At 41.9% G+C, this 13,418-nt stretch overlaps 1 protein-coding gene across 13 annotated transcripts in view; it reads left to right on the forward strand.

Moving 5' to 3' along the window:
• The window catches only part of elavl4 (ELAV like neuron-specific RNA binding protein 4), a 79,369-nt gene extending 66,256 nt beyond the window's left edge, over nt 1-13,113 (forward strand). For 6 of the 13 annotated variants that reach the window (XM_085774274.1, XM_085774266.1, XM_085774273.1 and 3 more), the window contains 3 exons: nt 1,728-1,963; nt 8,686-8,724; nt 11,838-13,023. In XM_085774274.1, coding sequence (XP_085630400.1) covers nt 1,728-1,963; nt 8,686-8,724; nt 11,838-12,165 — 603 coding nt within the window. In that variant the 3' untranslated portion in view covers nt 12,166-13,023. Of the gene's footprint in view, nt 1-1,727; nt 1,964-8,685; nt 8,725-11,837 lie in introns of all 13 variants that reach the window. The other 7 variants (XM_085774267.1, XM_085774263.1, XM_085774269.1 and 4 more) reach the window with 3 other exon arrangements.
• Nucleotides 13,114-13,418: the final 305 nt, after the last annotated feature.

Below are 13,418 nucleotides of genomic sequence, written 5' to 3' on the forward strand. Positions count from 1 at the left end.
GACAGACAAATCCTGATTTAATTTGTTACTGTATTTTTTTTTTTTCTAGGAGGCAAAACATAATAAGCTGGATTTTACTGTAAATCCTCTTAATTGTACAACTAATACTGGAGTTGTGAGTAGATTTACGACATTCTTCAGTAATTATTGGTTATCAGGAGGTGTCCCTTTACGTTGCAGCTTGGTTGGATAGTAAATAATCTTGTGGTGACTGTGTCCTGGAGAGAAAAAGAGAACAAAAGGGGAAGCGAGATGGTCAAGGTGCTTCTCTGAACAAGAATCCAGGGGAGCGAGTGCCATGAGACGAGCCAACAGGAAGTATAAAAAAGAAATGGGGAGAGGGATGGCTCGTACAAAAATGTGGAATAACAATAAGGGGAGCTTTTTATGTGTGAGACAGAGACTGCACACAATGATGCTCAAACATAAAATTCCCCTCTTTCTCACTGCCTCTCTTTTATTCAGTCTCAGTCACACAGACATGCCTGTGTGCACACACAGTGTTATGTAAATAGTCTCTTCGGCAGAGTGCTGCTGTCACTGAGCAAGCATCCTCTGGGCCATCTAGGCAGCCTCATTAAAACAAGGCACAGCATCCATTAATAGATAACAGTGCACACATACACTCACAAATACAGAAATACACACACACACACACACACACACACACACACACACACACATATACAGTTAGTAACACACAGAGCATTCACAGACAACAATAACGGACCTCCCAGGAAGCACATCTCTAAATGTTCCTCTCAGGTGGCAGTCAAAAAATATCTCCAAGGAAATGGCTGAAATGTCACTGAGAACAATGCGTGAAGAGAGTGTGTGTGGCTGACTGTGACTGGAGCTAGCATGAAGGACGAATGGACTGTGTGTCTTTTAATGGACTCGTGGCCAATGGCACAGCACATATGCTCAATCTACAGCTGGTGTGTGTGTTCACATGTGAGTGCATGTTACTGTTATTTGTGTTTCCTCTCTTAGGTTTGGTTTCAGATGAAAGCAGGGTGGGAGGGGTGGACAGGGTAAGAGAAGTCAAAATAAAATGATGGCAGGGGGAGGAAGTGAAATCAATAAGAAATTAAAAATTAGGTCAGTTTGAAAGCTCTTTGTTGTATTTCTGGATGGTCAAGTTCAATTCATTTAGAGGCTCTCAGCGAGATCAAGGTCCCTTAAAAAAAAACTTGAGAACAAATGATGTAGACACTCGCACACACACAAAAAAAGCGCACCACAACAAGACGATTCAATCACACAAAGTAGTTACCACAAAGCCTCGTGACTAGATTGGTCATCATGCTTTTTTGCATTCACTTGTTGTTTTGTAGAAAAAGATAGAAGAGAAAAATATCTTAGATGGCAGAAAATGTTCTTGTTTAAGCAATCTCCCATAAATGATTGTTTTATCAAACTGCCTCATTGCTTCAGCTTTTTTTTTGTCTATGCTTATTTTCTACATAGTAATTCTACAATAGTCACCTTTAATTCATTTTTGTCAAAATATAATCACTGTAAGTTAAGTCATTCTCTAGTACAGTTCCTTCACAGTCTACAACAGTGTCTGATTTCAGAGCCTCCCGTCATGTGTGAAAGTGTAAAGACGATTGTGTGTAATGTTGTTGCATCACTACCAAAAAAATTAGACTATAGACTGTACATGCTCCATATACAGTAAACGCCGTAAAGTAAAAGGGGCCCCTGTTTGTTTGTGATCTGCTGGCCCCGCAGGTGGCTCCCGAGGTGTCGGCTTCATCCGCTTTGATAAGAGGATAGAAGCTGAGGAGGCCATCAAGGGCCTGAACGGACAGAAGCCATCGGGTGCTGCCGAGCCCATCACAGTCAAGTTCGCCAACAACCCCAGCCAGAAGACCAGTCAAGCCCTTCTGTCACAACTCTACCAGTCCCCCAACCGCCGATACCCAGGGCCCCTCCACCACCAGGCTCAGAGGTTCAGGTGAGTACTGGGGCGGGACGTGGACATGACCATGGAGGAGGAGGCGGGACAGAGACGAGACAGGATGGGGTGGGAAAGTTTTCAGGTAGCGCAGACACAGCATGAAGATTTATATCAAGGAATATAATTTCAAGACGTGGTGTTACAATACAGTTTCCCAACCTTAGCAGTCGACCCATTCTGAGCTCTCCTGATAATAATTTGGTGACCCCTTCAAAATTGCTGATTAATGTGAAGTGATTGGCTGCTCTGTGGAGTCATACACAAAGCAGTCCTGCTGATGAGAGGTGTACAGTAATATTTGTCATTTTCACTGGTGCAGGGGGAGACACGTATTCCTTTTTGTTTCTTTACAGACAACAGTACATGAGCGAAGTATCGATGGATATGAAACATCTCTAGATGAGCCATCACTGCAAAAGATGCGTAACAACAGCTACAAGCTGAGAGAAAACATCTGGCTGACTGATCCAATCTGCAGAATAAACAAATAACAATTTTGGAACAAATGCAGCCTTTTGGCAAACACGGTGTCATATTTTGTTCACAGCTGCAGCAAGGAAACATTTTGAATTTGCTGCTCATCTGGCTTCTTCATACCAACAGTGTGGCTAAGACACAATGACAAAGACTAAGAATAAAAATGGGGTCACAAGGTTAGTCTGCTCACAAGGTTGGGAATCTCCAGGTTAATATGTCCAAGCTATGTAAGAATATTGGAAAGCAATTGTATGTATTTAGTAGCAAACTTCACAAAGTACTGTGTGCCTAATAACAACTTAAAGAAAACAAGTATGTCATCTAATGTGTGCCTGGTATCATTAAATGACAAACAGGATTGCAACTTTATGTGTGGATACGTACGGAAGCGTATTGCATTCACTTGAGTAATTCATTTTTTGATTTGTTTTTCGGGGTAATTATTTCTGTTTTTCTGACAATTGTTTTTCTGTTTTTCGGGGTAATTTTTTTCTGACTTAACGAGATTTCAAAATCCCGCGAGAAGCTCCCACCTGCAAGTAACGTTTAAGCGCTGCAGTCAAGCCTCCACTTCATCACGGATCTATTGCATCTTAGATCCATGAGATACATTGTTAAGGATTTTTATTCAAACTCCACTTTGGTACAGGTTCCACCATTGCTTTATTTTCCAGACTGACCGCTTGAACACAAGCATCAACAAACTTTTCACGGGACAAGCTACACATCCGGGAGCGTATAACAAACATCCTTTAAAATAAAAGTACTACTCATAACACAATGAGTAAAGGCACTTTCTTTTACATTGCTTAACATACATCCATGGATATGCTCCACAAAAAATACAGTCTTATTTTCACTGTGTTCCCAGTAAATTCAGATTCATATTGAAAGGAAACTACCTATACAGAACACCACCTCAGAGAGTGTCACTCAGAAAATATCAGAGCAGTCTGATGTAGCACCTTTATTTTGAAATCAGTCCTTAATGTTACTTGGAGGTGGGAGCTTCTCACGGGATTTTGAAATCCCTAAGCTAAGTCAGAAAAAAATTACCCCGGAAAACAAGAGGAAAAAATTTACCACGAAAACCAAAAAATAAATTACTCAGAAAAACAGAAAAAATTGAAATAATTACCACGAAAAACAAACCAAAAAATAAATTACTCAAGTGAATGCAATACGCTTCCATAGATACGAGATATTTAAAGGTTGGGTCTGGAGTTTTGTGCCCAAAAATAAACATTAGACTTATACAAATGAAATCTGTCTTAATCATCACCTAGGTCCTGTGTGGTGGTGGCTGTGTCTGCAGCGCCCCCTCCCCCTGCCTGTATTTTGGTCTTTTGCTCTGTTTGTTATGCACGTGGACGTTTCTGGGTGGAGAGCGAGAGAGTCAGTGTTTTCTCTCCAGCCAATGACGGAGCTCAGGTGAAGCTACGTGCAGCAGAGTAGGAGGCTCAGGGCTGCTAGCCGCACTAGCTGTCTCTGATGCTGCCGAGTCTCTCTCTCTCAGCAGCAGTCAGGGCCGCAAAGAAAAAGAAATACAGTCAGAGTGAAGCGCTGGAGCTGCGGACCGATTCCCGACCGTCACAGACAACTAAAGCCTCAACTGGTAACAAGTATTAGGGCCGTTGTAGTGAGCTCGATGCTAACTTCGGCAAGCGGTAGTGGTTAGCATCTGCCACTAACACCGTCTTCCCAGCTCACCACAACATAACATAACACCGGAGGCTCCTGGTGCAGTGTTGGTAATGGTCGGCTATCGGTCCACGGCTCCAGTGCTTCTCTCGGACTGTATTTCCTTTCCTCTGCGGTCCTGACAACTGCTGCTGTCAGGGGCAGGAGGCTGCACAGTTGAGCCCGAGAGGAGGGGCCGAGTTTCAATGTTTTGTTTACAAACTGCAATGAACAAAACTCCAGACTCTACCTTTAATGTGTACAGGGTAAAAATAATTACTGATACGGGTTATCAGCCTGGAAGTCAGTAGCCTTTATTCCTTGTTAACTTGACAATAACGCATTTAATCAAGGAAACACGTCTGTTTTAAACAACAGGCCTGATTTGGAAAACATATGCACCAAATGGAATTTACAGTGTTCGAAAAGCGGATAACGCCTACACATAGAGACCATGAGTCAGACCAGTGTCTATATATCAGCAATGACGCAATTTTTCTCCTGTGAGAATTTATATTCGACAAAAATGTCCTCTTGTAGAGCAACAGGTGTGAACTCTGCACCTGGTGCAGGTGTCAGTACATCAGGCCCTGTGAGCACTCTGTGTGGGTCCACCCAGATCAGAGAGGAACTGTTCATAAGAGACTGTGGGGTTCTGTCGTTCACAACTATGTATTTCCCCTCATTTCATCATGCTGCCATCGTGCCAACACATCCCAGAATATTCCCTCTGAGGCCTGGGCAAAAACATGTGTTTGGATTCAAATACTGTAAATATTTATCAGACAGAAAAAAGTTCATTTAATATGCATTATTTGTCATTCAGGCCTAATTTTGCATGATATGGTCATAATAATACTAGAAACCATGACATTCTTGTGCATTGCTGTAGTTCAACCCACTTTAAATACATTTAGCAGATGTGAGACATAATTTGTGGAATTAAATGCTACAGAAGTTATGTCTTAAATCCAGTGAACAAAGGGCAAATTAAAACAGATGATGCCAAAATTAATTTAAGGATTTGCATTTTAACCTTGTTTCTACTTAATTAAATTGAGAAAAGAATAAAGTTTTTTGCCCAGGTCATTAAGCTCTATACCATCACTTAACTTGACATATACAGTATACAGCTGATGTACTGTATATATATGGCATCCTACCTGTTCATTTCCTGTCGCTCACTGATGACATAAACAGTCCTTTTATTTTTAGTTTTGAATGTTTTACAGCACAAGAGTTGGTTAGGGCTTATTCCATGGGGTCTTGTTACCTTTAACCTCAACTAAAAAAATCCCAGACAGAAACAGGTGATCGTATGATATTACGCTCCATCATCCAATCCAACGAGAATGCTTCAGAATTGGAGACAGAATGCGTACTTATACAATTTCCTCTCTCTTTCAATAACAGTAAGCCGGTCGTGCTGTTTACTCTCCATCAAAGTCAGAGCTTGGAAGGTATTTTTCTTCTGGAGCGGCTTCCCTGGTGTGACACCTGAGCGATGTAGCGTGGCTGTGTGTCTGTGATACGCCAAGCCAATTTACAGGCTCTGCAGGAGAGCTGTCGCTTCTCATCACAACTCACAACCACAGGACACTTCCTCACTGTGTCCCTGCGCTCCTGCTCTCTGCTCCCAAGCCCTCCACTGAAACCTCAACACTTCAGAAGTTATAAATGTGCTTGATGTGCACAGTCTCCCTAACTCAATCTTTTAAGGACAACAGTGCAAAAGGCCATTTTCTACATCCTTATATAACAAAGAATCCTGTCAAGGCCGTTCTATTGTTAACTTCTCAATGAGGTAGAATTAAAGTAATTAAACTTTAGGCTAAAATATATATCTCAAGTGATTATGTTTCAAACTTTGAAATGTATTTAATGAAATGAATTAATGATGCATACATCAAATTTAAATGCAACCTACTTCATACTGTTAGATTAATACTTCCCTCACATGCCTAACAAGTCACTGCACATATGTAAAGCCCAAATGAAAAGAAAAAGAGACTTGGCTGAACTAAACTTGTAATTACATCCATCCTGTGTAAATAAACGTTGTGGCCCTGCTGTAACACAAGTTAATGTATGATGTGCTTGTATGGTCCCTCTACAAGACAGCAAACATAATAAACTGAAGCACAATACACCTAGCCCTAGATCCTGGCTCATTTCCGATCCTCTGTCGTTAACTAATGGTACTAATTAGCAAATTAGCCTTATTATATCCAGGGTAGGAGCCAATTTTAATTGAACAGATTTTTGTTTCAAAATAGAAAAGACAAAAACGCCCATTCCTCCATTAACATGCATTGAGAGAAAGCACAAAAGCCCTATTGTTTATATCGAGCTTGGAGAGGCAGTGTGAAAAGCTGGCAGTGTTTGCGTGGTGAGCATGCATCAGTGTGCATTCGTACATGTGTGTGAGCCAGAGACAGGGACTGAGTCTGAGAGAGGGAGAGGGAGTGTGTTAGCAGCAGGTTGTTTTGTTGTGGCCCAATGGCCCGGCGGCCAGCAGATGTCTTAGTGCTCCCAGGTCTGGAGCATCTCTCCTCTGAGCATCCTCTCCAATTGACTCATTTACCCACAAAGCAGTCTGCTTGTTCCCTTCCCACGTAATGGACTAATTACGGCTTTAATGGCTCTGTATATCATTTCCTCCACGTCTTTCTTTGTTTTTAGGGCTTTTGGTATTTTTAAAAGACAAACACTAAAGTGCAGAGATACTGTGACCCCAGCAGACCTACAGTGTACTCAAAAAGTTACTTAACCATGAATAAGTCAAATACTGTATATTAACATGATGTGGGGATACCAGTGTTGTTCTTATCACACTATGGCTCTATTTACTAATCTTAAACATTAAGAATTAAAAAAGATCAATTGATGTAAGGCAAGGTTACTGTAGTGCTCTTCCATCTGGATACTCAATACCAAGAGTAATTTATTAGGTGCTTAACTACAATTATCTAGCATCCCGGTGTTAAATTGTCTCTGATTAGAAGACTGCTGATCTGTTATCTCTAATGTGCAATGTAAATTAATCTTAAAATGATTATTATAAATTGTATAATAGTTATTAATATGAATGTTACTTATAGCAGTCCCACAAAACCTAATTGCTGTCTTAGCTGCAATCAAATAATGAAATTGTGTGTACGTACATATATTTTATCACATTAGAAAATACTGTTGCCTCTGGGTGGTAACAGTAGAATGGATTCTGGATGATGGTGAGGTAAAACCAGTTATATTTCCAATGAGATGTAAATGCTCGCTTGAAGGTTCTGGTCTTTGCACTCTTGTCGCAAGAAAGCAAAGGCTTGTTGACTGAAAGAGACAAGGAGAAACAACCCTAACAGTCGGGTCAAAGTCAGAGAGTTTGTAGTGTTTTCAAGAGGAACGAGGCGTCACTGGCCAGCTGTTGCTCAATAAGCCGTGGCCCCTGTCCATTAGGCCAGAGGAGTTAATAAGACATGAGACAGGCCAGACCCAAGTGAGGAATGAAGGTCATTGAGTCACCAACCAGACTGCATCCATCCAAGAGGGCCAACATTTCATACAGCCCACTGTAGCCTGGCTCACAAACACACCACACAGTCTCATACACACATGCACACACTGTAGTTAACCCTGACTGACTGCAATGGCTGTAGCTCACAGGCTGAAATTATTATGAAACCAGAACATTTCCCGAAAACTAACCCTTTGAGGACACCCTGTAACTCAGCCATTTCATCCGACCTGTGAGCACTTAACAGATTGACCCAAACCACAAAGACAGACATTCACAATTTCATGGCTAGTTTAGTGTTCAGTTGTGATTTTTGTTGGTCTACTTCATAGAAAACATACTTATCATCATCGCCTCTCTCGCTCACCATCATTCAAATACCAAACCATTACACTGACAGAACTCTGGATCATTTCCTGTCATCTCAGGTGTTCTCTCAATTGAGTTAACACAATTTAAAGATCATAGTTTATGAAAATAATTTTTCATGTACCTCCATCTTTTAATAAACCATCAATATAGTGGCATAAATTGTATGGATACCCACATGCAATTCACTGTAGAATAAGGCAATAGTTTGACATTGCGTTGCACTACGGCTAGCCTAGCATCCTAGTATAGCCGAGTGCCACGCTATGCTCCAGTCCTGCCACTATTAGTGCTCTGCATGCAAATGTAATACTGAACTGTGACCAGTCCACTGCCGTAGTCTTGTATAACAACTAAACCACAGCACCTACAGTAAAATCAATGTGCTCCTAGCACTCTGCTCTGGCACCAGCTCATGCAGGGCTACGCTGAAACCTATGAAAAGAAGCGCAGTGGCCGACTGAGCAAGTGCCGACCATACTGATGGTACTGTAGATTCATCAACTGATGATAGCGTTTTCTGGTGGGGCTCCTCAGTGTAATGGGCCAACTGTAGATGGGTTTGTTTGTTCTTGAGTGAGGAGGACCATGCAGTTCCTACAGGGACTTAACATTAGTTCCATTGAGTGAGTCGACCATCTGCCCACCATTAACCCCAGAACCCTCCTTCTCTTTACAGGCTGGACAATTTGCTTAATATGGCCTATGGCGTAAAGAGGTAATTAAAAACTTCACCCAATGCCAGATGTCCATGTTGACTCAATGATTTTTCAATATCCTTTTTTCTGTTCTTTTTTTAGTTTATGTTTCCTTGTATTTTTGCAGTCACTTTGCGTTTGACAATTCGTTCAAGGTCAACTGCATTTTTGGTTCTTTAATTTGTTTGGTTTTTTCCTCGTGAGCTTGAGTTGGTTTTAAAACCCTACCAACCACTGAAGGTGTAAAAAAAAAAAAAAAAAAAAAAAAAGCAGAAAACAATCAGTCTTTGTTTTCAGTGGTGATGAATTTGCTTTGTTTTGATTATGACAAGTGCTGGTGTTGTTTGGATTGTTTTGGGTTGTTTCTGTGTACTGAATGGATTTTGTTCTCTGGTGTAAAAGTCCTTATTTCTAGGTGTGTTGTTTTCTACCGGATTCAGGTTCTCCTGCCTTGTCACTCTACAGCTATATTTTCTCTTTGGAGGCAAAATTTTAATCTTTCATATTGATTTTATGGAGATTTCCTCACCAGATCATTAGAATTAGACCTTTGTACATCCACTATCACCAATGTGCACACTCTTCTGTGTGAAAGATCCATTTCTGTGCAGTGAAAGTCACACCAAAATTTCACTGTATATTGCTGCAATTTCATAGCAGTACTCGCTGACATAAGGTGTTGTTAAGCTAGGACATGGGATGAGGCTGGATGAACCTGGATCCCTGCTGGAAACAGGAAATGCTGTTTCACTGCAGACAGCTCCAGCTTTGGCACTGCTCTGCTCGAATTCCTTCCTTTCGCCTCCATGTTTCATTTTGCTTTCTCGCTACCATAGGTGTTACATAACCCAGAGCAGCAGCCACCGTGGTGATAGATGTTTCATGTGCTGACGGTGGCATCCTGCATGTTGCGAGCACAGGGGACACCATCTGAAGTCAGCTTAACTACTCAAATACAAACAAAGTTTTAGCTGGAGAGAAATGTGCTCTTAGTGAGCTCCCTTAAAAAGCAGACATTATGTCAAATGCAGGAATTCAGGAGTCTAGATACAGAATACTATGTTGATAGTGATGCAATATGGCATTTGCTGGTTTAAACCAAGTGCCCCCTTGCCCAGTAAGCACTGAGCCCCTCTCTCTGAGTCTTTATATGGTTTTCTAAAGGTGAAAACAACATCTGATTCAATCGTCCTGATTGAATGGCGTGTCATCAAGTTAGAGGTGCATTTCAGTGATCTGAGGTTATTATATGAAAAGAAAGAGCAGAAGGGTGTTAAGAGCTGGAAATGGTTGGCTTTAGAAAGGACAGAATAGATATCTGGTCAGCTACACTGTTGCTATGCAACCCCTGGTCTCCTCTGTAACATTGGTTAGTGTTTGGTCCCGCTCTGATGGATACGCTCATATGCACGTTTACACACACACATTCATACAGGCACACTCATCTCCCCACATCCTCGCAGTGGCAGTGTGAGCTAGCCTCCAAACCGTCACCCTCACACTCTCACAGACCTCCTCACACACTCCAGCTTTTGCATACAAATCACCACAAGTCTTTTTTCAAGCCCAGCAGGAGAGGCCTGAACACAGCCCGGCGAGTCAGACAAGGCCTCGACATGTTTGATGCTCGAGAAAATATTAAAATCGTCTCAACAAGACATTGAGGCCACGTAGAGATATGAGAGACAAAGGATTTTAGCCTGTTTAGTGCAGTTTGCTGCTGCAGCAATCCCTATGGTGACAATAAAAATTGCTTTGTATCTCAGTGATATAGATTTAGGATATATTTCTTCTACCACAACCTGTTTCTCTCATACTACTACAACAATAGTTGACACAAGTAATCAAAAAAAGTCTGAATGGCGCAGAGAGCCCTTCACAGTAAATGAGCTGACCACCCTTGGAGTTTGTATTAGTGTTCACTGCAACCACAAAAGCCAGAAGCAGACTCTGCATGACCAAAGTCACGCAGGAAGGTCATAGTGATTGCCGGCCATATATAGTTGCTGGAGAGAGAGGGAGTGGGGTGGGGGCCCCGAGCAGCAAGCCGAGCTATCGATCAGTGCCACGAGCTCTGGAATAGACCAGAACAGAAAACCCTGCAGACTGCGGGAGGAGTGGGAGGAATACACTTTGTACCTTAATGCCACTGGGCTGTAAAGTGCTTCCATTTTCCATCTAGTTTGCTCCCTCTTTCCTCCCTCCGTTTTCTTTAAGGAAGCAGCCTTCTCTGAGACAGCTGCAGCAAAGCGGAAATCTCAATTAAAGCACGCCCAATAATGTCTATGTCGTCGTTTCTTGGAGGGAGGTGGCATAAGAAATGAACCTTTTTATCTCATTTACCTTTTATTTAAAAATAGGGGTATTTTTTTTTCCTCCTTCCCCTCTCCTTTGAGCGGAAAGGCAATTAAGTGAAGTCAACTGAGGATTCAAATCTCTTGCATCACAAGAAAAAGGAGAAGATTATGAGGCGAATGAGAACAGATTTAGCAGGCTGGTGCATGATCTTTGATGAATTTCTAGCAACGGTTTAATTCAACAACTTCCCGCAATTTAGCTCCTGAAGGAGCCACTCAAGGGCACAAAGACAGAACCTTCATCCGCATCTCCTTCAGCAGAAATACAGCCCCACATGCAGCACTGGCGTCACTCCTGACAGGAGGCCTTTCACAACTGAGGAGCTCAGGGAGGCTTTAGTGGTACAGTGCAAACTCATACAAACTCGTGCATTTAGACATAAACATACAGTACATGCACATACGATAAGCATCCCTGCGTATGCATCCTGATTGATCAGAAATGTTTTATTTGCCTCGGAGATCAGCATCTTTGCTATTGGTAAACTGCAAATATTTCGCAGACTAAGCCGTCAAGCTTCCTCTTTCATATGGCTGTAGACAGTAGTGTGTTACACAGGTGATCACCATGGCAAGCTTTAGGATCTGAAAGGAGGATTCAGTTGTCAGAATATTTGAGATAAAAGCAAGCTGGAGTTAGGGTTTCCACCAGTTCATGACACAGACATTGAGTTTCACTGTGTGCCTTGACATGTTCAATTAACATTTGCTTTCTTCTCTTCCCCTTTCTCTCTGCTCTTCCTCCATGTTTCCCCCCACTCTGCCTCTCCTCTCAGGTTTTCTCCCATCACCATCGACAGCATGACCAGCCTGGTTGGAATGAACATCCCCGGCCACACGGGCACCGGTTGGTGCATCTTTGTGTACAACCTGTCCCCAGATTCTGACGAGAGCGTTCTCTGGCAGCTGTTCGGGCCGTTTGGTGCCGTCAACAATGTCAAGGTGATCCGTGACTTCAACACCAACAAATGCAAAGGCTTCGGCTTCGTCACCATGACGAATTATGACGAGGCGGCCATGGCCATCGCCAGTCTCAACGGCTACAGGTTGGGTGACCGTGTCTTGCAAGTCTCCTTCAAGACTAACAAAACACACAAGTCCTGAACTTTGACAGGTAGAAGCAGTTGCCCCTCGACTCTGTCTGCTCCAAAATTGCCCCCAACCTCCCCCCTCACCTCCACCCGTCCCTTAGCCCCTTCAGTCACTACCACTACCACCCTACTACAGCCATCCAACACAGCAAACTCAAACTCCAACCAGAACACAAAGCAACCGACAAACCATCAGACAAATTGAACTAGAAATGGCTTATATTATAACTTTGGACCTATAAGCCAATGTTGCCTAAGTATTACAAAAATGAAATGATGAAAATGTTCATGAGTTTTTGGAAGGTCCTGTGATAATGCAGGCTTCTCTTTGTTGTATATTCTTTCTGTTTGTTGTGGTTGTTAAAATGATTTTTCTCTTCTGTGTAAACAGTAGCAAATCCCTGTATCCCCTTATTTCAGAGAAGAGAATGTCCTTTTTAGATTGAAACCTTTTCTCTGTCTTGATTCAGGATTTGTTTTCCTTTTGTAAATCCGGATCCACTGTCGTTAGTATTATATACCTCCCTGTCGGTTAAAGGGAGGGGGCTCTTTTTTAAATTGGTGAACCATTCATTCATTTTTAGTGTGTATTAAAAACTTCCCCTAATCGATTATAGATGGGATTCCACAGTCCCAGTAAATCTTATGTAGAAAAGAAAAAAAAGAATTTCTAACATTGTTTTTGTTTTGTATCGCAAACAAAACATAATGTCTTTCCTCACAGGGGTTCAGGGAGATGGGGCGAGGGAGGGGATGGGTTAGCTTTCCTGATGACACGTTCAGTAATTTAAGAAAAAAAAAAATATCACTGTTGCCAAAGAGAAGATCTCTTTGCTTGAAAAAAATGCGTTTAGAAAAAGATAAAAATAAAGAGAAAGAAGATCTATTTTTATAAATGATAATTAAGATAATAATTATTGAAGAATTTTTACAAGAATCTGGATTTGAAAAAAGAGAAAAATATTTTGACTGGCTAACTAGGGGGGGCCGGGGCGGGAGGGAGGGGGCACCACCTTGTCTTGTCGTTCTGCCGTGGTACTTTATAGGATCAAAGGTTGTTTGTTTTTTGGGGAATCCAAGTTGGCAGTGATTTTGTAGATGGAAGGTTTTGTGAAAAGGGATGCAAACTGAGGCAGGTGATTTTGGTAATTTTTCACATAATGTACTAGTGCGTAATTATTCAACAGCGATACCCAAAAGGGAAGGGAGAGGGGTCTTTCCAAGGCCTAACCATCCTTACAGTCCAGAGCCCAAAGCAAGATGACC

Source organism: Trachurus japonicus, chromosome 4 (genome assembly GCF_045865225.1).
Source record: "Trachurus japonicus isolate A0001 chromosome 4, Traja_1.0".
Taxonomy (NCBI): Eukaryota; Metazoa; Chordata; class Actinopteri; order Carangiformes; family Carangidae; genus Trachurus; species Trachurus japonicus.